The sequence below is a fragment of the Ascaphus truei genome, chromosome 4 (assembly GCF_040206685.1).
Source record: "Ascaphus truei isolate aAscTru1 chromosome 4, aAscTru1.hap1, whole genome shotgun sequence".
NCBI classification, from domain to species: domain Eukaryota; kingdom Metazoa; phylum Chordata; class Amphibia; order Anura; family Ascaphidae; genus Ascaphus; species Ascaphus truei.
The window spans coordinates 377127728-377154796 of record NC_134486.1 but is presented as its reverse complement, the minus strand read 5'-3'; the positions used below and the strand labels follow the sequence as shown (position 1 = coordinate 377154796).

General features: G+C 43.1%; 1 protein-coding gene across 1 annotated transcript in view; it reads left to right on the top strand.

Moving 5' to 3' along the window:
* Positions 1-6482: 6482 nt before the first annotated feature.
* The window catches only part of MATN3 (matrilin 3), a 34995-nt gene continuing 14408 nt past the window's right edge, over positions 6483-27069 (top strand). The window contains exons 1-3 of the mRNA XM_075595070.1: positions 6483-6720; positions 19716-20285; positions 20807-20929. Of these exons, the coding sequence (XP_075451185.1) occupies positions 6483-6720; positions 19716-20285; positions 20807-20929 (931 nt within the window). The remainder of the gene's footprint in view (positions 6721-19715; positions 20286-20806; positions 20930-27069) is intronic.

Here is a 27069-nt window from a genome sequence, read left to right as displayed (position 1 = left end):
CTTATATACTCGGATTTACCAGTAATACGGGAAATGTTTTCATCAAGGGGCCCTACTCAGGTTCCAGATGAACCGTCCACCAGTACTTGGCCACCAACTGCCCCAGTGTCAAGTACCCCAAACCGGGTAGACCGTCTCCCACCCAAAGTCTCCTTTACTCCAAGCGCTCTCACGGGAGCCACTAGTTGGGCTGACAGTCAGCCCCCTTCACTAGCACCCGCCCCCCGTTGGATGAACTCCCGGCCTATCAGAGACAGTATGGTAACTAATGAAGGTTCCAAAATGGGGGTGACGCTACCACAATTCGTAGAAGCCATCACCATGGCCTCCCAGTCACAAAACTACCGGAAACTCAAGGCCTTCTCGGGAGTACTTCCAACACCACAGGGGGAGGAAAGGATAGACCTTTGGAGGGAGAATGCGTTAAAAGTCATAGAGGAATGGTTGTGCACTGGCACAGTAAAAAGGCAGCATATCATGGAGTGTCTCAGGCCTCCCGCTTCTACCATTGTAACCATCCACAGGGACCAACACGTTGACAGCGTTGGAGATGGTGGAATTCCTGCTGGAAGCGTACGGACTAGCAGAAGATGAAGGAGCGATCTGGACGAAACACTATAATCTCTATCAGAAGGAGGGGGAGGACTTGTCGGCCTTTATACACCGCCTGCAACTGGTCTTGGGAATCCTACTCAATCGTAAGCTGATTCCCGCCTCTGGGATGGATGAGGCGCATCATAAGCAGTACCTGCGGGGATCAAGCCCCACTCACCCCATAGCCAATATGCTCTGCAGCAAACTAATGGAAGGGAGTCCCCCTACGTTCACCAGATTGCTGCGCCAGGTGAAAATTCAGGAGGCACATGCTTTTTTACACTCTACCGCAAAACCCAAGAGCCCCTCCAGCTCAAAGGGAAAGGGTTCTATGGAGAAGAAGGAATGGTCTGCCGCCCCATCCAAGGGGTACAAGCCAAAACCCTCCGACAGACCACCTTCCCCGTCCAAGGTTCGTCCAGAACGCCGCGAGGTTGTGTGCTATAACTGCGGTAAGAAGGGCCACTTCTCCAGTAACTGTCCGGAGAAGGAGGATCCTCCAGAGGAAAAACCTCCCGATAGAGGAAACTCAGCCTGGTCCATGGTCTGCCGCGTACAAATGGCAGAGTCTGACCCAGAACCCCCTCCTGGAACCAAAGATGCCCCTTCTGACTCCGGCCCCAGTGATGACGCATTACCAAGGGAAGCTTACAGTCAAGTAGGCCCCGCGGCCATCATGCCTGTTGTACTGGAAGGGATCTATGCATCTGCCCTACTGGACACGGAATCCCAAGTGACCATTATATACCGCAAGTTCTATGACCAGCACCTTAGACACTGCCCCCTGAGATCGGCCGAACATATGAAGGTTAGGGGGTTAAGTAATGAAGACTACCCCATCGATGGGATTGTAAGGGTTCAACTGGAAATACTCCAACTGAACACAGGCAAGAAACACCCCATGCATGTAGCGGCAATGGTATGCCCGGAGCCCCAAGACTATTGCAAGTATCCGATCATCTTGGGAAGTACAAGCTGTAATCAGAGCACACCTGAAAGAGACCAATGAGTTGCCGCTGGCCAATTCGCTCCTAGATCCCGTCCTAAGAGAGGAGTGCAACCGGGTATATGCCTTGGAGCGTCACGGGGATCTCTACAATAGTCAACACGGACTGACGACCATATTACCAGGGGGAGTGCAACGAATGGCCGTCTGGTGCTGTTATCCCGAGCGAGATGAGAACGAACAGCTCTTCTCTCTGGAGAGTACCCCTGAGGAAGAAGTTCAGAGAGGGTATAGGGTACTACCCGAAGTGAGGGAGTGGACGACTAAAATCCCTCTACGAACTTACGTATATGTGCAGAACATCTCCCCATTCCCGATGGAACTTGATGCCGGACAGAGTCTGGGTTGCATATATCCGGTCAGCCCTGTGGAAACAATGCCCCAGGTGAATGCGGCGGCAGCGGGTGAGCGGTTAGTCGATCTGGACTTCAATTTCGTCGAGTCGACATTGCCCACTGAGTGGAAAGAGCGGCTGACAACCCAATTGAATAAACGACGGACTGTGTTCTCCACGAGTGAGATGGATGTGGGGTGCAGTCGCAGCGCTCAACATGCCATTAGACTGAGTGATGCCACTCCGTTCCGTGAACGCTGTCATCACATCGCCCCTAGGGATGTGGACGATGTGAGGAACGTCTTGCAAGAAATGGAGACCGCTGGGATTTTGACGGAGTCTCGAAGCCCTTACGCCTCTCCCATAGTGGTGGTGAGAAAAAAGAACGGATCCGTACGACTGTGTGTCGACTATCGAACCCTGAACAATCGTACGATACCGGACCAGTACAACCTTCCTCGCATTGAAGAGATCCTGAATGCTCTGAACGGAAGCCAATGGTTCAGCGGGCTCGATCTACGATCTGGATACTATCAGGTACCCATGAATGCAGAGCATCAGGAGAAAACAGCCTTCGTCTGCCCCCTGGGGTTCTACCAATTTACACGTATGCCCCAAGGTATATGTGAGGCCCCTGCTACCTTCCAAAGGCTGATGGAGAAGACTATCAGGGACATGAACCCTCGGGAGTGTCTAGTTTACCTGGATGATATCATTGTCTTCGGAAGAACTCTGGAAGAGCACGAAGAGAAACTGCTGAAAGTGATAGACCGTCTTGGGAAAGAAGGGTTGAAATTGTCCCTCGACAAGTGTCGATTCTGTCACACCTCGGTGACTTACGTGGGACACATCATGTCAGCTCAAGGAATCGCCACCGACCCAGCCAAAGTAGAAGCGGTCGTGAACTGGCCTTGTCCTGAGAATGTCACGGAGCTGCGATCCTTCCTGGGTTTCTGCCGTTATTATCGCCGCTTTGTAGAAGGGTACTCTAGTCGAGCTAAACCCCTGACCAATCTGTTGAAGATATACCCCGAAGACACAGGAAGGAAGGCCACGTCGGCCCGTCAACTGTTTGGCGATAAATGGATGCCTGAGTGTGAACGGGCCTTCCTGAAGTTGAAAAAAAGTCTGACCGAAGCGCCGGTGCTTGCGTATGCTGATCCAGAACAACCATACATTCTGCATGTGGATGCCAGTCTAAATGGCTTGGGCGCCATCTTGCACCAGAAGCACCCCGAGGGCCTTCGACCAGTGGCCTACATCAGCCGCAGTCTGACACCCAGTGAACAGAAATACCCTGTCCACAAGTTGGAATTCCTGGCTCTCAAATGGGCCATCACGGAAAAGCTCCACGATTACCTGTACGGTGTTACGTTTGAGGTAAGGACGGATAACAATCCCCTCACGTACATCAATACCTCGGCCAAATTGGACGCAGCAGGGCACCGATGGCTGGCGGCTCTAAACAATTACCAATTCTCCCTGAAGTATAAGCCGGGATCTTTGAATGTAGGGGCTGACGCCCTATCCTGACTACTTACCTAGTCATTTTGAGAAATAAAATTATACTGAAAAATCTTTTTCTTGAAAAGAATTATAACCACTGCCTGGTTGATCAGTCCTATACTAGAGCAAAGTCTCTGAGCCATTCTTTTGGGAGATCAGAAAAATCGATTTCTGAAAAAAAGAATTGTTAAATAAAAAGAGATGTACAGGAGTCTTTTTATCTGTCTTTATTACCAAGTTCAATCAATCTGGAAATAAAATTAGAGGCATATTAGACAACCGTTGGAAAATTAAGGCTTGTGATCCAATCTTAAAAGGACATATTCCTAACAACTCAAGTGTTATTTTTCACAAAGCTACCAGTGTTAAAGATATAATAGCCCCAAGTAAACTTTGATCTGTTAATTTCATATCAGAACAAGATAATGTCCCACAAATAAAGAAGAGAGTTGGAAATGTTAAAGGTGGACGGGTTAAAATTCTCATGTGTCAATTTTTATGGACTAAGAAGGAATTTGGATGTTCACCCAGCAGTGAGACATTTTAAGTTAAAGGTTGTATTACTGATTACAGGCATACCCCGCTTTAAGGACACTCACTTTAAGTACACTCGCGAGTAAGTACATTTCGCTCAATAGGCAAACAGCAGCTCACGCATGCGCCTGTCAGCACGTCCTGAACAGCAATACTGCCTCCCTACCTGTACCGAAGCTGTGCGCAAGCGGGAAGACTATAGAGCCTGTTACACATGCATTATTTACATCAGTTATGCACGTATATAACGATTGCAGTATAGTACATGCATCAAAAGTGGGGAAAAGGGAGTGCTTCACTTTAAGTACATTTTCACTTTACATACATGCTCCGGTCCCATTGCGTACGGTAATGCGGGGTATGCCTGTATGTCATATATTTGATCACCTGTGGGTGTGGTCTGGGTTATGTAGGGCGCACCACGCGTCCCCTCTATGTCCGATTTTTGGAACATAGAAGTGGTATTATTAATGGGACACAGACACATGGTGTTCCCAAATATTTCCATAATGACAGAAATGACACTTCTTTAAAAATTATAGGCTTGGAATATATCCCTCCCACAATTCAAGGAGGTGATAGATTTGCAACTCTGTCGCCAAGAGACATATTGTATCTCTAGGCTTAACACTCTGTCGCCCAATGGACTGAATGAGTGTTTTGACACTAGTACTATTATTTCATTTAAAGCTGCAGTTCAGACTTTTTAAAAAAAAAAAATATTTTATTAAGTTTTTTACTTCAATAGTTTTAGTTGTGCATTTTCTAATTACCTAAAGAACTGCATAGCTGCCGGTCAATTCGTTCTCCGTCTATTGATCGGCAAAGTTTGGTGACATCTTTAAATATGGGGAATGTAAATCGTTGCTATAGGAACAAGCATGCTTGTAAAAAATAGAATACAAGAAAATTGGTCTTTCAAAGTTGTTTTTTAAACAGAAAATGCTAAAAGTATTTTTTCTTACTACAGAACTGATTTATTAAAAAAAACACACATGCAGGATATTGCCTGAACTGCAGCTTTAATATATAAATTGTTATACACTATTCGCATAATGAATTTATATCATTTTATTTAAACACAAATAGGTCATAAATGTATATGCACATATCCACAAAACACATTTTAGTATTTATTATTCAACATTTATAATTTATGTTAAGAATTAGTGGTAATCTTTTAGCGAATATTTATATTATCAAAATATTTGTGTATTATGATTAATATTCATCTATCACTTTATCACTATATATATAATCCTCCATACCGGAGTTTGTAGCAGGGAGTTGATCCATCCTGTCTCCAGTGTGATTCTGTGAATACTGCAAAGTAGAGTGTCCCACCTGTTATGAGGTTTTTTTAAAATGCAAATTTATCATGTTTGTTTGTGAGTGTGGATTTTTAATGTTTCTTCAATCTAGTATATGTATTAAAGCTGCAGTTCAGGCAATATCCTGCATGTGTGTTTTTTTAATAAATCAGTTCTGTAGTAAGAAAAAATACTTTTAGCATTTTCTGTTTAAAAAAAACAACTTTGAAAGACCAATTTTCTTGTATTCTATTTTAACAAGCATGCTTGTTCCTATAGCAACGATTTACATTCCCCATATTTAAAGATGTCGCCAAACTTTGCAGATCAATAGACGGAGAACGAATTGACCAGCAGCTATGCAGTCCTTTAGGTAATTAGAGATTGCACAACTGAAACTATTGACGTAAAAAAAAAAAAAAAAAGACTGAACTGCAGCTTTAAAACGATAATACACTATGGAGCATGCGTTTCTGCTTTTTGTTTATATATATATATATATATATATATATTTTTTTTTTTATATTACAATCCCAATACACACACATATATATATATATATATATATATATATATATATATATATATATATATATATATATATATATATATATGTGTGTGTGTGTGTGTATTGGGATTGTAATATAAAAAATATCAGTTTGAGGTGCACCTATATCTGTTTTACATTAAAAACACAAACATTATTTTGCTACAGAATTATCACATCCATAAATTGGTATGAATAATGGATATTTATTGCATAGCAAAATAGTGGAAATTATCACATCCATAAATTGGTATGAATAATGGATATTTATTGCATAGCAAAATAGTACAGAGTGTTACATTGCAGAAAGCTATACTATGCATGTAGGACTGAGTGCTGGCAGCATTCTGCAGTATCCTGAGTTCTGAAACACTGTCACTGAGTGAAAGTTACTAGTGCCCGGGTATCTTTGGTTTGTTTCCTGATACTGAATATACAGTATATACCTTTGATTTTTCTCTCTGATCAGAGATGTGTGCATGTCTGAGGGGAAATAGGTGGGGTTTGGGGTTGTCGGTGCTAGGTTACATGACACCTAAAAGGCGTCTCTGCCTCTCTTCTGGATACACTATCCCTTTGTAGGCAGTTTGAAGCTATCCATCCTTCTGTGTGTATTTTCACTGTAGTTCCCACCACACACAAAACGCCAACATGAAGCTGCTGCTGAGCAGGTCTTCGTTTTGCATCCTTGCCTTCTTGCTGGTGGCTGTCCATGGGACTTATTACAGGATGTATGGATACCCACCTCAGAGAAGTTATATGTTTCCTCCTGTGAGTTACAACAGGGCAGTGGCATCAGCTTCCAGACCTGGAGTGCTAGCCAGTCCTCCATACACCAGTGTCCACCAAAAGCCACAGCCCAGGACCAACCAGCTGAGCCAACCTGCAGGTAGGACCAGAAAAGATGCAAGGGATCCAACAGGTTAGGGGAAGTCACTGAGAAAACAGCTAACGTGATAAAAGAAAATTATAAAGAGACTGCAGGCAGCGAGAGCCAAGAAGAAATTAGGTATCAAAAAAGGTCAAATGTGCATATAGACAACAGCAAATCAGAGATCCTGCAGGTAGGTAGATCCCAGAGATTAGATGAAACCTTGAAGAGTCAAGAAGAAAAGAAATATGATGCTGATAAGAGCAATGTGATGAGGAAATGTCAGATGTCCTGTAGCTCGTGTTAAAAAGAGGTAATTTGTCTGGAGTATCAAAGGCACAAGAACCGCAGAGAGAGTTTTAAGAACAGATCATAACATACAATAGTTAATAAATGATCAGAAATGGTGTGACAGACACATGGGGAGGTAAGATAGAAAGCAGAAGGGATCAGGAATCTCAGTGACCACATACTGTAATGAGCAGTTACAGATATCCCACTGCTGTAGCCTCCAGGAGTGGAGGTGAGATTTGGTTGAGAAGACGCCGAGTGATAGGAAGGGGAGAGAGTGCAGAATATTGGATACATGTAAACTCTGATCACACTTTGGATATGGGTGGTGGGAGAGGTGGCAGAAGTATATGACTAGGGGATACAAAGCAGAACTGTTTGTTATTAATCACCTGAAAATATATTGTCACACATTTATAGACATTCCTTTTGATGTCCAAATGATGTGTGGTGTGTATATATAGCCTATACTGTTAGAAAATGGGGTCAGTACAGCGTTGCCCACTTATTCTGCAAGTTTATGTCCTCTTGAAATGAGGTCGTTTTTAATGGTACACCAATTGTGTAATCACACAAATCAATGTGTAACTTATACTCATTTCATCAGGCTGAAAGTCCAGTGAACTAACCCGCAAAGTCTTCCAGAAACCAGTTAGATTGATCTGTTTAGCTTTATCAAGGCTGCATAATATGATAATATTTGGTTTCAGCTGAGAAGTGAAGGCATCTTTATTGCTACCACTTAACAACTAGAAGCTCATTTCGTAGTGCACTCCTAGGCTTTTAAAACTTAACATTTAATTGATAATGGGGATAAAATAAGTTCTTAACACAAAGTGATAATAATAAATACATATAATGTACAGTGGCGGGAGGGAATGAGGAGACGATAGATGGCCAAGGTATATAGTCTGATATGCTGATGCTTAATTATACAGATCAAAAGCAGTGATACCTAATAGGCCTTGATGGGAGAGTGGGTTACTCAGCTGGGAAAGCTCAAAGATGCTTGCCCTGTGTATGTGTATTGTGTGTCATGTGGCATAGCGTACCGAGCACCCAACCTGTATTGATAAATAGCCCAAATCAGTGTGCTAGTCCTAAATTTAATAAATATAATGTTATGGCTAATAGATATAATCTACCATATTGAAACTAGTAGATATAATCACTGTATGTGCAACTCAATAACAGGTTGGTGGTACGTGGATTGATTCTGCGCCCAATGACATTTAACAATCACTCTACACAGATAGTATATACGGCAAGCTATTAAATAATAAAAGACCAGAATAAGCTGATGCTAAACACTCTGCTGGGTATTAAAGCAGTAAACAAATTTTTACTGTGGTTGTAAAGTAAGCCGTCAACAAATAATCAATACTGTAAATAATTGTCCTTAGCAAAGATCCCTGCACACATAACCTTTTATCATGTCATAGAACCATTGGTGCATGAATAGGTTTCAGTGTGTAGCAGATGCTGGCAGACTAGCAGTGGTGAGATTGAGCATACATGGAGTCGCAACTAATTGCTACAAAATCCCTGCTAGCTACAGGACAGAGTAACACAATGTAACACAGTATAGAGGCAGGCTGTAGCAAAAAACCACTGAGCGAGTAGAGCCAGTTAAACCTGGACACGATCGCATTTAAAAGGAGCACCAGCAGAGAACACAAGCACAAAATGTTAATACTACCCGTCTCTCTCAGTTCCCTCGCGCTGACGTCACCACGCCAAAACGCCCTACGCGTTTCCCTCCTTGACGGAGATTCTTCAGGGGCGAGTGAGTGAGTAAAAGCCTAGGAGTGCACTACGAAATGAGCTTCTAGTTGTTAAGTGGTAGCAATAAAGATGCCTTCACTTCTCAGCTGAAACCAAATTCTGTCTAGTGCAGCTCATCAGTTGCACCCACCGCCAATCTTGACGGCTCAGGCACCACCATATTATCATCACATTATTTGATTTAGAGAGCATTATATATATTTTTCTTTGGCTCTCATAATATGATAATATGCAGCCTTGTTCCAGAAGCAAAATAAGATGCACAGGTTAATGATATTTTATTATTTGGTTTGTATTTAGTGTTTGCGTTGCAATCCTGGGTATTCATTTGAATACATCCCTTCAATCTTATTTTTTTTTCTTTTGGAGGAGGGGGTGGGCTTGGTATCTCAGGAATGTAAAATAACACAAAGATACAGAATGTATTCAATAATGCACACTCACTTTGATGCATTAAAATATACTATTTTTTGCCCCTGGAGTGTTCTGCATTTCCATCTTATCTGTTCAAAGTATTACCTACTGGATGACAAAAGCTGGACAGGACTGGTGAAAAATAATGTTCAGCTGATTTATTAGATACATAAATTCTATAGAAAGCAGTGAGATTTTTTTGTATTTTTGTTGTGAATTTTTTTTAACCCTTCCTGCTGCTAGGAAACTGTGATAAATAACCCACATACAGTAGTGTACATAAAGCAGAAGGGACAAAAAGACATGAGTGATGAACATGGGAGAAGAGGGCAGCATGGAGCAACATGCAAAGGAAAGCCCAATCATGTAACACCATCTGTATAATACAGCTCCCAAAGGTCCCTCAACAATAACCAGGCTGCATGGGATCAATGTATGGGGTTGAGCTCCTTCCAAGATTCACTGTATAGTTAGGAAGCTCTGGTTTAGAAATCAAGCAGCATAAACTTATTCTTAAATGGACATGTTTGCATAGGGTAAGTGTACTGAATATCTTACCACCCAAAGATGTCTAGGGGGGTTATCCATTAAACTGCGAATTGGACCGATTGGGGGCTCTATCATACTGAAACTCCCACTGACTTCAATGGGAGCTTCTGTGCTATAGTGCCCAGATCAGCACTATCGCAGTTTAATGAATAACCGCCTATGCATAAATATATGTATTGTATATGAGTATTTATATAGTGTAAGTGTTGCGATTCTGGGGCAAAAAGAATCTGCGCCATGTGCATCAAAGGGAGAAGTTCCACTGAAAACACCAGGATTATTTTATTTGGTAGATGTGAAGCAGTATATTGTCCCTTACAGTTGCATTGCTTTTGTCTTGATCCATAGATGACCAAGGATGTAATGTGTCATGTAAACTGAATTGTGTTCGGATACTTTACTCCATTTTGAATTCACTTCATACAAGATGTGCACCCTGCAGTATAGCAAACATTTCTTATGTATGTATGTCTTTATTTATATAGCGCCATTAATGTACATAGCGCTTCACAGTAGTAATACATGTGGTAATCAAATAAATAACAGATAATATAAATAACAGATCATGGGAATGAGTGCTTTAGACATAAAAGTAACATTAAGGAAGAGGAGTCCCTGCCCTGAGGAGCTTACAGTCTAATTGGTAGGTAGGGAGAATGTACAGAGACAGTAGGATGGAGTTCTGGTAAGTGCGTCTGCAGGGGGCCAAGCTTTATGTATCATGTGTTCAGAATATCCACAGTGCTATGCTTATGCTTTCCTTTAGCCGATGCCTCATATGTTAGGTTAGAAAAACTACAAGGTTTTCCACATAGAAGTTGCATTTTTGAGAATACCAGACCAATCAAAAAATAAATAGATTTTTATAAATAATATTCCAATAAAGTTTATGAGACAGCTAATGGTAAAGATCTGTGAGACTGACACTTGTCTGGCATCGCTTCCATTGCAATGGTAAAGCTACACCGATTTGTAACATTAAAAGTATAACTTGCGAGAGGGTCATACTCATTCATATACCTATTATCACTGTCAAAGGTCCTAATTTAATATAAATGTGAATAGTAGATGTTACACATTGACCAGTTCTGCACAAAAACTTCCCATGTCATAATAGAGTATTTATTGAAGAACACAAAATAAAAGGTTTTAAACATGCACACACAATTTAAATAGAGTCCAAATATAATTTAGAAGGTATAAAGGTCCTTCCAGACTCTTTTTGATGGTGATAGAGCTGTCGTTTCCTCCTGCTTTGGGGGCTGCTATCCAGCGTTGTATCGTCAGGGGAACCCTCCGGTTGCAATAGTCCCTCTGTTTCCAGGTTGGGGAAACAGTCTGTTATGGGGTATAACAATATCCTGGGGGCCGCTTGGAGATAAAAACAGTCCTTGTCCTTGGTGCAATTACCTGTGGAGGCTGTCCCACTAGTCCGGGCACCAACCTCCACTAGTTAGTTGGTGCAAGGGTTAAAGGGTATCAGCTCTCTGGCAGGCAGAAGCTGATGGCTGGAGAAATTCTTCAAAAAGACTTTGGTTTCTTGGCTCAGGAAGCACCAGAGCATATGGAACAGGGCACCTCAAACAGACAGAGCTTTAGTTCCGCTAGTCCACTAAGAGTCCTGCAGAAAGAGAGTTCCAGTACACCCCGCAAGGTATTCAGATACAGTCCTCTCGATAACCGGGTGCAGAGACAGACTGACAGGCTGAGCTGTTCTAAGACACACACACACTAGTAAAGTTTGGGGCTTTCAGTTATACCTAGAATTTCAGAGAGAGGCCAGAATGTCTGCACGCATCAAAGGGTTTTCCTGACCTCTTTTGATCTGTCTGAGTTAGGCGCGAACTGCTGACACTCTATTCCCTTGGAGTGTGAAACGGGATCTGCGAGACTAGGGGCGCCTTGACAAGTGTTAGATTACACCCAAGAAGTTTCCTGGCTGACAGGCCGGGAGGTGTGAGAAGTATCCCTCCTTACACAAAAGAGTCCTCTCAATTTAGATTACTCCATTTGATAAGCCCACCAACCCTTAGACGGGAAGGAGGGGGGTACAGAGACATTTAAAAAAAAAAAACTTATTTAGGTTATTGTTTTTTTAATTTTTGTATTATACCTGTAAATTTTAGACATTAAAGCAGTTGTTAATCCAGCGTGTAGGACTGACATAGGCTTGTCCGTGCTAATGAGAATTAGAATGGGATCAGTGCAGAATGATGAGGCGACAAGGTGCAAGGCAGAAAGTCACCAATAATTAGGGGGTAGTGGGCCTTTAAATGATGAGGCTGGCACAGTGGGGGCCCTCGTGTGTAGAGGATGTCCCGGTCACAAAGAGGGACAAAACATCAAAGCATCCAGAGAAATTGAGCCCCAGCATCAGCCCTGTCGTGAGGACACTGTGATCAGCAGAAATCATGGGGGATCAACAGAAAAACAGGTTATGGGGGGGGGGGGGGAGTGGCAGGCCTGTATGGAGCAATGCAGAGGATCGGAGGAAGGAGCACGAGTCGGCAGAGGGTGGTGGGGTTTTCTGTGAGCCGAGCCAAGTGACGAAGAGGAGCAGAGGAACAGCGCTGAGCAGGACCATCATGAGGTGGGATGCTGAGGCAGTCTGGCGGGAGCAGGACTGAGACGGACGAAGACGGAGGTCTATACCACATGGTGAGGGTGCACAGAAGACGGACGGCAGCCATAACACACTACGTGGTTGGCAACAGTGGAGAAATCAATGCACGGGCCCTGAAGGGCCTTCTACAGAGATGTAAGTGGAGGATGAAGAGGAGGAGATACAGAGAAGAATACCGGGCCCATCTCGAGCAGCGGTGGTGTCAGCAAGGAGAGAGGATTAGCAGAGAGCAGAAGAAAAGACTGGAGGGGTGAGTAGGGCCCTGTAAATGTATGGAGGGGTAGTGATATTGAAGTGAGGGTAGAGAGGGCTGAACAGGGGAGTGACAGTGCCTTAGTGGAATTATTGAAGACTTCGCTGGGAAGATTAGTAACAGAGACTCCATCCTCTGCGGCTGGAATAAGTGGCGCGGCGGCAGAGGTCCGCATGGCAGATAGGGCACATAGGGAGTCATATTTATGCAGTGTCAGTCTGCTAGGTATGCATTTATTGCCTGAAGTAAAGGAAAAGATATGGAAGGGAGGTTTTGCGGATATGTTGTTGCTAGTGCCAGAGGATTGTGAGGCGTTGGATAGAATGGATATGGGAGGGGATTTTATGGCAGAATCAGATAAAATGAGGCTGTTGCCAAGGACATTCAGGAATTGGTTGCAAGGTTTTGCAATCTCTACGAGTGTAACTGGGAGAAGGAACCGCAAAAATGTTCATCTTTATTTGACTAGATGATGGTTGGCTTTAGCACAGCAGCTGAAGGCTTTGTCCATAGTGCAGGATATGGAGCGAGCTACATAGCTCACGCCAAAACAAACACTAGGACGCCAACACCAATGCCTCAACCCTACCACATACAGCACTTACCATCTGAGATCTGACTCTAAAAGACTGTTCATGGTCCCAAGGATCAACAAAGTATCCGGCGGCTCCTCCTCCTCTTACCGTGCACCCCAAAACTGGAACAATCTACCGGAGACTCTCACATCCACCACCAGTTTAAGTTCTTTCAAACCTAAGGCTGTTCACTTATGTAACTGTATTTGTAACCATGTATTATTTGTCATCTTAACTCTGTTCCCAGGATATACTTGAAAATTAGAGGTAACCCTCAATTTATTACTTCCTGGTAAAACATTTTATAAATAAATAAAGAGTGTGCGCTCGCTAGCGCATGCACATGCGCTACAGGGAGAGCAGCGCTTCGCAATACAAAGTTTGTATTTCAAGCGCGACGCCGGGTCACGGAGGAGCGCGGAAGCAAGCTCGTTCTACTATGGATGCGGCCCGATGGTTTGAGGAGTGAGGCTGCACGTTATGGGTACTTTTAAAAGGCACAACAAAGGAATTTTTGACAAGAAAGGAATTGGCTGAGGAAAGATTGATTGATTTTGATATCATATTTTTCATGTGGGTCACCAGGAAGGGATCGAGAGGGCGTTGTAAATTGGTGGGCTGCAGTGCCCATTCTGTGTTTAAAATGATCTCACGCGTGGTGGGACGGTGCTTGAGGGTAGTGGTTACCTGGTTTGGCTTCTCAATGGGCCATTGGAAGTAGTCAACGGCTGGCATGATACGGTTGTTTTAAAGTTGATGTTTAAATGGTTAGGTTACTTTAGATGTCACGGGCAAGTTTCTGTGATGCATTTAATAAATGCTGTGCCCATTTTACATCCAAACTGGTGTTTGAGTATTGTTAGGGGTTGGGTAACATGGTTTGAGCAGCAGGGAAATGATGGCATCTGGAAGTCATAGATATTCAAATTCTAGATGCACTCTCGCTTAACAAAACACAAAAGATTGTCGACACAATGTTTAATCTTCGACATCTACCTGTAATGACACAGACACCCCCAGGAACGTATTTGTAAAGTGCACATGTTTCAATCAATATAATCTTAACATACATTAAAAATGATAATTAGGTGTGTTGTGGCTGAGCAAAATAAATCAGCTAATCATTTCATTGATTCCACTAAACAATTACTTTCATGATGACTTGCATCATTACACTTTCATTAACAATGTGATTGTTTAACTGTGACGATAGCTTCCACAGGCTTATTAATATTACACAAAAATAACTGGGTTTGAACTGAACGAGGCTTAAGATATAATAAATTGTATTTATTCCTTAGAATAAAGGTGAACACAACAGATAATACAGTAACAAACAAGAAGTACACTTACTTAGGGGTTGGGGAATGAGAAGTAGGATGTAGCATTTCTCTCAGCAATCAGGAAATCATTCAGATGATATCAGGTAACCATATCAGCAAACGAAGACAAAGGATATATGGGTGGACAGCAGTTTATAAACCTTTTGTCCCTCTATCTGTAATATTAAGCACCGGTGATTGGTTTTCAATTACCTCCAACCAATCTTTAACATGGGAACACATTTCAACACATGCCCCCCTGCTAGCTGGCACAGGCGCAGTAGAACTCTGGGGTCTCATTTCTGTAGCCCCACATATGCAAATGGAATGCCAGCCATTCTACCCATTTGGCTTTATGGCAGGAAAACCTTTGTTGGAAGGTGTTAAATGAAACACTTAAGAACTGCTCTGGTTTGAGCCTCGGATAAACAGTGAGGGTGACAAAACTCTTTGAACAATACTTAAGTCCTAGACATTCGGTCGCCTCTCCGGCCATCTGCTACATTATGGCCAAAGAAATTTCCTCTGGAATTTATCCATACCTTAGAAAACAGTATTAAGCATAAAACATAGAAGTATTAAAATATCTGGTTCCGTTGGGTCTAGCAGGTCCAAACTTCCCAGTTCGCATTGCCAGAACTGGGACACCATATGGTCCAAAAAGCGACTTTCTACGACCTAAGGAACCGGAGTTACACAAATGCACATTAAATCATTTTAATACAAAAATCTCCACTGAAAAAGAAATCTCAGCTTTTCACTAAATCCCCATTGAAAACAACGGGCAGCTCCGCCATAGACTTTCAATGGTAAATCGCCGCCATTGAAGTCAATGGGGTTTTTCTGCCATTGAAGTCTATGGGAAAAGTCCCGAACTTCAAGGGGGTCCATACTCCGTCGGGTTGGTCCAAGTGGGTCAAGGATGGTTCTGCAGCGATGCCGGAGCAGTGGCTACAGATACCCCAAACCCTGATCCGCTGGACCCTCCAGAACCGGAGCTATGGAATACCAAAATTCAGTTTTTTCCACTTAGTCATTTTTCAGAGCCGTTTTTGCCGCCGCCGGCAAAGCCTATGGCGCGGCCCGCTCTATCTGGTTCGACCCTTAGCGGGGGTCCAGGATTCGGGGACCCGATGGTGGTCGAGTGGGGGGAAGCCTCGGAACTAGGGGCAAAAAGAATTTTATTTCTAGGTGCCCTAGAACTGTTTATTCCCACATCAATTAACTTTGAACTTGACTCAAGTGATTGTAACTCTTTTTTAGACATTGTATCCGCTTTGCGGTTTGCGGTCTGGACGGCAGCCAACTTGTTCTTGGAAAGGTTACCTCGAGGCATCTCCATTGAAGTCAATGGGCCCATTGACTTTCAATGGGAAACCGCCGCTCTCCCTCTCGGACGCCACCTGCTGGTCTTTACAGGAAACAGGACTAAAACAGCACAATCTTCCATTGGAATGCATTGAGCCCTAATGGCGGCCAATGGGGACCTGCAAAATGGTGCCTGAAAAGGCGGGAAAACTACACAAAGAGCTATAATCATTAAAGAACTATTAACCCTCGTGCTCCTGGATGGATTCTAGTGTGTGTGTGATGCAGACACTGATTAACACAGACATTACAATGGAACAAGGGAACAGGGGAAAATACATTTACAGGTCATAACAAGGGTTAAATCACATTTCTGGACCTCAGTCCAGTTAACCCCTTGTCTCCCTGGTGCGGTCCAGGGTGGCCAAATGGGGTGCAACCCCTTTAATACCGGGCCACCCCCTTTCTCCCTCTACATTAACTTTGGAATAAAACCAAATATTTGATATGATATGGATAGTACACAGACTATTCAAGTAACAGGGGCATCACCATGAAATGTTGCAGACACGCAAATATGACACTCGTATTAGATGTTGTTTTTACTTAGTAACTGTTTGTGACTAAAGACAAACCACACAATATCATATGGTCACAAAGCATATTACTGCTGTAATAACTTCCCTCCGAGCGGCATATGTACTGTATGAAGGCAAAAGTGGTGCAATCTGTGGCAACAAATTGCATCATATGTATGAAATGAAACGTCCCATTGAAATCCATAGTATTTTTCCTTTGAAACATCTGGTGCAATGTTTTTGCCCCAGAACTGCCCTGCGTTTTCCTCGATACATACAGTATACCCACGAATGTTTATTCTTTTCCCACATAACCATCTCTTATCGTCTGGATGCCTAATTCTTTTAAACCATCTGCATCCCCTCAAAGCTTGCACATGCCCCCACATCATACAACTGACTCAAATGAGTAGCCAAGACAATAGTTTCCATCTTTCCGGTGTCAGCGTGAAGTCTGTGCTTCTCCAGCGTTCTTGTTTTTTTTTATTTCCGCTTTTCTTGCATGAGATGGACAGGACTTCTGTACAGAACTTTGTACCGTTTGGTATCAATCCAGCGGAATGAGACATTTTGTCGCGGCCGTCTCGCCGTGACCAAATGACCACCGGTGTTTGGCCGCAGACGGACCCTCAGCCACAGTCGATCTGCCGCTGGACACTGAGCCGCTGCCTGCGTCTAACATAAGGTACGTTTTAGGGGTTTTAGTGGTTAAGGTAAGGGGTTAATTTAAGGGGTGTTAGGGTAAGGATTAAGGTTAGGAACTTACCTTAGCTTGGAAGCGACTGACGGTTGAGTACCCCGGTGGCAAGGTGAGTTGCGGCCAAGCACCGGCGGTCATTTGGTCGCGGCGAAACCCCTGCTACCAAGTGTCCTAGACTGTCAATCCTATCAGGGCTTGCAGCAAAAGGGCTCAATATACCACAAATTGTCCCTGTGTCGTATACGGCATATTCACACGAGGCAGAACTAATATACACAATACATATTTGATCTATGTCGGTGACTTCATAAATATATTTTTATTATACAGTACATAGAATTTTGTAGGCACGAGTCCCTGCCCTGTAGAGTTTACAACAGAGGTGGGCAACTCCAGTCCTGAAGGGCCACCAACAGTTCCGGTTTTCCGGGTATCCCTGCTTCAACACAGGCGTCTCAATCTGTGGCTCAGACTTTGACTGTGTTTGACTGTCTTTGACTGAGCCACTGATTGAGACACCTGTGCAGAAGCAGGGATATCCGGAAAACCTGAACTGTTGCTGGCCCTTGGGGACTGGAGTTGCCCACCTCTGGCTTACAATCTTATTTTGGGTCCTGAGGCACAGGGAGATTGAGTGACTTGCCCAAGGTCTCATGGAGACAGCTGACATTGGGATTCAAACCAGATTCAGCCCCTGAGCAACTTTAAGACATTACCACTGAGCAACTCTAAGACAAAGTATCCAGTGGTAAATGGTTGCACAGAAAGTCACAATATATCACAGCATTTTATGATATATTGGCCAATAAGATGGTTCACGTCTGTATAAAATGATTTTGTGATCTATGCTGGAATATATAATAAATGTTAATAATAATAGATTTACTTCCCCCATTTACACTTGTAGAGGTATGTAGACGGACGTTCACAGAGGTACACAATGGGAGGCTTTATAAGGTGAAATTATAATAGGCTTTATTGTGCCTTTTCCTTTTCATCAGGAAAGTATCCAAACACAGGGGGGGGGGAACAAAGCTTCTATCCACTTGGGAGTATTTCTAGTGAACTCCTATGCAATTAATTCACATCTCTGTTAGTTAAGCAATTCTCCCAACCCCAAACACATAGCATGCAATAAGCAGATAAAAGCAGTCTTTTAAGAATGAAAGTCTTATCTGTTAGCTGCTGTAGAATAAGCTTCTCTGCTCTACTGGAACCGCACCCATGCGTGCACAGAAAATATCAGCATCCAGGTTTAGAAGTCTTATATATAAAAAGTCTTATCTGTTCCTTGTGGTTTGGAGGGAAAATCTTCACTGTCCCTGCTTCAGCTCCCTTGTCTCCAGGGTTGGTCAGCATACAGGTTTAGAAGTTTTCCCTGTGTCTTGAAAGCAGCTCTGCTCTCTTTTGGCAGAGGTCAAGACAAGTGTGTGTCCAAGTTCAGCTCAGGTGTCAGCTAAAGAGTTCTCACTTCCTGTTTCAAAAGACAGGTTTTCTAAGCCATCTAATCAGGCAGGTGGTGTTTTGTTAATTGACTACCAGCAGTTAACCACCACACTGCTGGATTAGAGGCACATTACCTGAACAAGGATAAGTCCACTGTTACAAGGTACAATCTGGGTGAAAGGGATTTTGTGGTGGAATTATGTCTCGAGAGTATAAAAACATTCCACACTGGCTGCAGTCATGTTTTCTTCTGCAGTCCCTGAGTTCTGTACAATGTGGTCCAACAATGTGATGTTACCTGATGCTATCTTGTAACAGTGCGAGTACAGTGTAAGCCAACACCAAGAAATCATTTGGCAAAAAACCCACAAGCATAATGATAAGGAACACTTGTGAACATATTCACATGTTTCAGACAGGTCAGCAAACCAAGCCTTAAACTACAATATAATCACTTAGCATACAGCTAGCAAAAGATGCTTGGGGATATATTTACTGGCTAACTGATACTTATAGATTCCTTTTTATTTATTTTTCTTGACAAACTGAAAATGATCATTGTTATGAGCGCTTTCTCTTCAGAAGGTGTGTGTGTTCCATCCATCAGTAGTTTTATAACTTTTCCAGTCTATCTTCTTGTTATAGGAAGACCAATATATTGTTTTGCTGTACTACTTATAGACAGTAACTTAAATATTAGAACAAATGGAAATGAAATACAAGGGTTAAACTGGTCTACAAAATGCACGGCAGTACGCATCTACGTTTCAAATGTCATTTTCCAGTGGGTACTGTACATCTGTATGTATATTGATACATGATCTAAGAGCGTAAATTGAGTCTGTCATAATGATTACAAATTCAGAGGTGGTGGCTGTAGGCATTGATTATAGATATATATTGATAAGGCCTGTTTAGCCCAACATATTATAATAATCATACACGCACAGTTATGGCATGGCTCACGTCTACAACAATATGGGAAAATATGATGTACAATTTTAGTACAGATACATGACCCCATTTTACAATTTTAGCTAATTATTTGGGGAAAGGGCCTATTTTTCTTGAAAACTCTTAACTGAGTATTCTATGCATTTTATTAAAGGTACATTTCACTCTTCATAAAAATACATTCTCAGTTATCTTCTATGCTGTTATCTTCACAGAGACAGCATGCAAGAGCCGTCCCATGGACCTGGTGTTTATCATTGACAGTTCACGCAGTGTCCGCCTTGAGGAGTTTGAGAAGGTCAAGATCTTCCTCTCAGACATGATTGACACTATAGACACAGGCGAGCGGGCCACCCGTGTGGCTGTGGTAAATTATGCCAGCACTGTGAAGACCGAATTCTTTCTCAAGACCTACTTCAATAAAGCTGCAATGAAGCATGCAGTCTCCAAGATCGGCCCACTGTCTACAGGTACCATGACTGGACTGGCCATCCAGACTGCTCTTGAAGAGGCATTTACCGAGAAGTCTGGATCGCGCCATGCATCATTCAACATCCCTAAAGTGGCGATCATTGTCACAGATGGCAGACCTCAAGACAGGGTGCAGGATGTTGCGGCCAGAGCCCGTGCCTCGGGGATAGAGATCTACGCTGTTGGAGTGGATAGAGCTGATATTCAGTCTCTGAAGCTGATGGCCAGTGAGCCGCTGGATGATCATGTCTTCTATGTGGAGACCTATGGAGTAATTGAAAAGCTCACCTCTAAGTTCAGGGCGACTTTGTGTGGTAAGTTTTTATAGACACATAAGTACAATGTCCCATTTTTTTATATATACATGACTACTGACAGGATTACTGACCCATCTGAAAGCGCTGTTTAAATACAAAATGTAATGTAACATCAAATAGGTTATCAACATACCTTTTTTGTTGGGAAATGGTCCGTATCCTTGGACCTTCTGTCCTGTTAATAGCTTCCGTGAGAGAGAACCTTGTGCCACATTAGAATGAGGGGTAACTCTCTGACGAATGGAATTGAAACGTGATCATTTAGATTAGGTTAAGTAAGATTCTTTGAATATTGCAAATGTTTAATAAATATTCACAGATACAATGGAAGAACATCATTGTTTTGACAGGAGATGTCATTAGAGATACGTTTGAGCCCCTTAGCTTTGCAATGCATTGCCGGTCACTCTGGTGGCAACGGGGTTATCACCAATGTAGGCTAATTTACATTCTGACAGATGCAACAAGAAGGAAGGTTCCCGAGAACCTCTATGTTTATTAGTGTCCTTCCTTTACAGGTGAGGACATATGTGCGCTGGGAACACATGAATGTGAGCATACTTGTGTGGCGAATGCTGGATCCTACTACTGCAAGTGTCGTGAAGGATACACTTTAAATCAAGATAAGAAGACTTGTGCACGTAAGATTCCCGCACAGTGATTTACATTCATGTGTTCTATGAAACCAGGGAGGAACCGCGGGAGGTTACTAGGGTTCCTTGAGAATAATTTGCCAGTGGAGAATACTTTACTCCTCAAGATCCCAGCGGTTGTAATTTTGCCTTTTTTTTTTGTAAGTTCAGAATTCACTAAGTTACTAATTTTGTATAATATAGAAAGCTGTTATTTTATTTGAAAAATACAAGACCTAGCACAGCAATAACATTGTTACACAAAGGTTACGTAAGCACGGTTCTGAAAAATCACAATCAAATTTGAAAGAGAGCCGCAAGGCCACCATACATTTTTAAAGGGTTCCACAGTTCTTAAAATGATAGCGGAGAGGCGCATGCGTGACGGATTCGGGAATGGTGGTTTGATGAGCCGCTAGTACCCGGCGCATAAGTGAATTAAAACTACATAAAATGCTCCAAATTGCACAAGCAAAGTGCAGTCCCGACACCCCAATTTAGCCAGGATGACAACCCGATCGCAAAAAAGGAAGAACTCCCTAAATCTAAAGGCATACTTCCAAAGCGCAGAAATGGCGCGATCAGGGAGCGAGGCAGCTCCTGCATCCAGTGGAGAATACACTCTGCACGAGAGAGGAGTGACTGCCCCGAGAGGCAATTAGTCATTAAAGGGGGCATCACTAAATTATTCAACGGCCTAACGTCTTTCTTCCACGGAGAAATGAAGATACTGAGAAAAGACATTAACAGCATTGGTGATCGCACTGATGAACTGGAAAAAAAGATGGACGCCACCATAAAGGCACTACATAAGAACGAAAAAGAAACTGCTTACCTGAGAAAGAGGGATGAGGATATTCCAGAGCACATTCAAGACCATGTGTCAAAATGGCTGACCTCAATCCTCCAGGGGAAAACAGAGGCCGAGTTAATGTTGGATAGGTGCCATAGAACTCTGAGATCTAGGCCCATTGCAGAAAAAATCCCCAAGGGATATAATCCTGCATTTCAAATAAAGGAAGAGGTCTGCCAGATAACGCGAAATACCCCTTTCTGCACATTTGAGGGCATAAAATGCAGATTTTTCAGGACCTTTCTCCCATGACTTTAGGCAGAAGAAGAAATCTGGAAAACAAATAGGTAGCGCTATATCCCAATAGGCAGGCAGCCTGTGATATAACCCTGACCCCCAATCAGGTAATGAATAGGACAAAAAATTATATCTATGGCGCTCTGCACTAGTAATATGTATACCATATATATTATATAAATGACAATAAAATTATACAACCAGTGTCGTGGATTTTCTCCCTTTGGTATAGATGCTCCACACGTGGTGGGTAAACATGTAAGGAAAGAAAATCAAAACATAGTGTATTACTGTTAAACACACATACAAACATGCAACATGAGACAGACGCTGAGAACAACAGGTGACAAATTACAAACACATTTAATAAGGTATATCATTAAAAATACATAAAAATACATAAAAACATATATAAGGATCTGGTAGGACACTCCAACTCAAGTGGGGGTACCTGCTTACCGAATGTAAGAAGGTTTCAGGCAGTGGATATATTAAAAGAGTATCCCCTCTTGTGGATGGCTGCTGCTGTAGCGAACTCCTGGGCTCACATGTGTAGTCTCCTGCGTGGATAGTGCAGGCTCCTTCAGCCCGTGGCATCCGCCTCCGTCCGCAGTGGACACGTGATGATGGCATGTAAGCTGGCAGCTGTAGACACCTCCTGCCTGGCCGCTGAAAGCGCGCCAACCGGAGCAGATTCAAATGCGGATGGATATGCGCCAAGAAACAGCAGCCCGCGGGTAGCAGCTATCGATTCCAAGGGGGACAGTGATCACCACTGAGTGTGGAGGACCTCACAGAACCACCCTACGCGTTTTGAAAGTAAACTTTCTTCCTCAGAGGTAAATGTTTTGATTTTCTTTCCTTACATGTTTACCCACCACGTGTGGAGCATCTATACCAAAGGGAGAAAATCCACGACACTGGTTGTATAATTTTATTGTCATTTTATATAATATATATGGTATACATATTACTATTGCAGAGCGCCATAGATATAATTTTTTGTCCTAGAAGAAGAAATCTGCAAACTATTACTAAGATCCTCAGAGACAAGGGAGTGCGGTATCACTAGGTCTTTCCCTTCAGTTTGTTGGTAATAAAGAATGGGAGAGCATTTTCAATTAAAGAGTTGGAGGAGGGAGAAGAATTCCTAAAAAAAAAATTGGGAATTGAAGGAGCTTTCACTTACCCCGCTGAAGAGAGGTCTGTTCCCGAGCAGTCTTGGACAAACGTGAGAAACTCTACACATGGAGGAAGGGAAATGGCTGCCAATTGAAGCCAATTAAGCAATTATAGGTACAAGGCTACATTAAAGTTACAAGAAGTTAGAGACTTAAAGGGGCATCACATTCAGTTCAGTTATTTGTCAGGGGCGTTCTACATACAAAAGGTCCAGTCCTGGTTTTCATGGTCAAGTTGGAGAGGTTTGTGGTGGAGTGGGCAGCGGCAATGGAGGTGGAAGGATCAGAAAAGGAGGAGACGGCTGGCAGAGTGCTGTGGAGGAGTGCCGGGAGGATGGTAGGCAGCTACATGGAAGGGAGCGGTGAGTGTGGCTTTCCCCCACACGGCATCACAGGATGCGGAGAGAAAGCGGAGGGATACCGGCACATCGGCGCACACAGAGCAGTTCGGAATGAGACTGGGGAAAACGGACAGTGGAACCAGGCCTAGGAGACACGACAGATCACCCAGAGCTTTGTACCAGTTACGGGGCCCCTCTCCAGTCCGGTGAGTGGGGTGATAGTGGGCCTCTCCTCCGACCTTGGTGGTGGTACGCACATTACGTTGCCGGGAGGAGGGCGGGGGAGGATCAACAGAGGAGTGGTGGGGAGGGGAGTTAAAACCGGAGAGAGGAGAATAGCAAGGGGAACCGAAGAAGATATAGATCCAGGTGGCTAACAGGAAACGGGACGAGGAACAGGGAGTAAGACATAAAACCTGACACTCTGAGATCAGGAAGAGGAGCCGATATGAGGCCAGACTGATGAAGGGGATAAGATAGGCCTGGACTGGAAAAGGGGTCAGGTTCTGCTTTTTGGGATTGGGAGAAATCGGGGAGGACTTGGGGATCAATGGAGACTGCAAAGCAGGGAGAAGCGGACTGGAGGGTAGAGATCCATGAAATGTACTGTGCTGTTATATTTGTGACATATTCCTTTTGTTATGTGGTTATGGGGTTATGAAGTTGAAAGGTGTCGGTTAAAATCTTATAGTCATAAGATATAATTAGAGCCAAGGTATTGGGAACATTTAGATCCTTCTACTAGTAACATTTTAATCAGCTTGTAGAATAGACAATGGGAAGGAGAAGGCGTAAGCTACATAGGGAATCCTAGTAGAAGCTTACAGGGTGATATGGTATGGTATTTTGGGTGGCTATATAAGATGAGCTAGGTATAGGTAAGAAAAGCTCGTGAAGAAGTTAGTGAGATTGGGATGAGGGCTAAAAATTAAATATATATATATAGTGATGGCTGGTCCAGTTATCTCTCTACCTTCCCTGTCATGTACTGTAAGTTCTAGTAAGACACAGACAGTGACAGGCTGTCCTATGGGGTTTTCCCCTCCTCATGCTGACTCCCTGAGTGACAGAGTGGTGGTGCATATATTGGGCCCTCCTTCTTTGAGCTACAGGAAGGAAGTGCCTAAATTATAGTATGAAGTTCAGCCCTTATGGGTGGGTCCTTCAGTTAGTGATAGGGGTTCCAGACTATCCCTTCATGGGGTAGGAGCTCCAAGCTCTCCTCCCAGCTGGGAGTGAGACATGTGCTCAGTCCCTCATGGGCTGAATCACTAACCTAATCCAGGGAGGCCTCACCTTTATCTAGAAGCCAGGAATTATTTTACCAACTGGAGCATATGCTGACACAACACCAGCAGTGGCTGCTGTAATAAAGACTATCCTCATTTATACTTCTGGCTCCGCGGCAGTCTGTGTGGAAGGAGGTATTAAAAGTAACGACTGCCATAGCGGGGACCGACTTCAGCCTTGCTGAAGCCACCTACAGGTGCACCGACAAGTATTTGAAAACTTGCCTTGGAAAATCTGGGGCTATCACCAACAAGACCCAGGTACATGCTGGGTACATGCTGCAACATTTCAGTGACATTTCTGCAGAAAGACTAATGGCCCATCGGATTAACACAGCAGTGGTCCCTGGCAGTCCCATTCAGTTTTTGCTGCTACAAGCTATTGAATCATAGGGTATACTTAGTTTTTCACACATGGCTTCTCCATTTTGGCTTTATTTTTGTTAAATAAATCATGACGGTGTAATATGTCATGTGTTGTTGTTCATCTGAGGTTGTATTTACCTAATTTTAAGACCTGCTAAGGAAAAGGTGATTGTTATTATGTCCTGATATGTAAAACCATAGAATTCAAAGAGGGTGTACTTTCATTTTCACACAACTGTATGTATGTATGTGTATACACAAAAAAGAAAGAAATCCCAGATAAAGCACTCTGATCACGAAAAAGTATGAATATTAGTACAAAAGGGTTTATTAATCATGGACCAGAAAAACACATGAAACACAGTAAAAAGACATACATATAAAAACAATACCAGACGAGGAAGACACAGTCAAAACTCAAATCCCAAACAAATGCTAAATGTACAGAACCTCTAAAATGGATGCCCAGATGACAAAGAAAAAGGGGCAGAGGAGGAGGATCTAAGCAAAGACAGAGGGAATCAGAAGATCCCACTGAATTTGATGACCGGCCAGTCCCCAAAAATAACCATTAAGGGAAACAGGTATTTCAAACATAAGCTGGAAAACATATGTTATAATATAAATATATATGTGCCAGCAAAGAAAACCTAATATGAAGACATTCTTAAATAAAAAAGAAATGTCCAACAAAAAATGAAATTTGGACAAAGCAAAAAGGATATTATAAGATGAAAAATAATAAACATATGAGGGCAGACAGGGCCACACAAAGGGTAATAAAAGCACGATAGATATGTATATACATGTGCTTCCCTATAATGAAGCGTGACAAGCTAACTGCCCACACACAGGGATAGGAGAAACATGAATCCACACACATGCAGCATGAATCCCACATAGATAGCTAAATAATGCTGTTAAATGAGAAAATGTTGGGTAAACCAGGATTGGTGGAATTTGGCAAAGGGAAGCGTAGACCAGAGGACACCTCCCACGCATGTAGGGGATGTGCTGATAGCAAAACCGTGAAAAACGGAAGACAGTCATGGGTATGCTGAGAGTAAATCAGAGGTAATATCACCATGTAAATGTCCCGCGCCTCTGCTCAAGGCATCCGTCGGTCATCCATAATAGGGCCACGAAAAGGTTAAAACCAGCAAACCACCATCACCGTCCTGGACAAGCTATATAGCTGGTGTGAGGAGAAAGGAAGGCTGGAGTCAGCCGTGCGACTACATGCCCCTTTATATACTTTTCACTGTCGGGAAGCTTATTTAGAGCCCTATTATTTTTTATGTCCACTTTTTTCAAGGCACATTTTTTTTTTTTTTTTTCAACTTCAAAATTTTTATTGGGTTTCACATCAAAAACATTATGCCACATCCCATTGTAAACGATTTGAAACCCCCCGAGGTTTACCCTTTTCCTTCTCACTATCGAGGGTAAAGTCACTCAAGAGCAACGAGGGACTAACAACATACACTCACAAGACTAGACAAACCTGACTTACTGGACCAGAGACTAGACAACAGAGGAAAAAACACCAAAGGGGGGAAAAGGAGAGGAGGGGGGAGGGGGGAAGGGAATGGACTGCCACCCTGTTCTTTGGTAGTGGAAGATCTGCTGTCGGTCCGTAAGGCGTCCTTCTCCGTGGCTCCTGACGACTCCACCTATTGGTTCCAATTCGAATAGTCGGGGGGGGGGATCCTACCTGTCATGTGCCTATGTTATAGTATGTTCCGCTCCGTCACCAGAGAACGCACTTGTGTGTATTATAGCAAAATCGTGCTGGCATCTACCCCGGGGATGTCGGATTGGGTGAGCCATGGCTCCCATACTTTTAAAAAATTTCGGCCAGAGTCATTGACCCAGCTAGTCA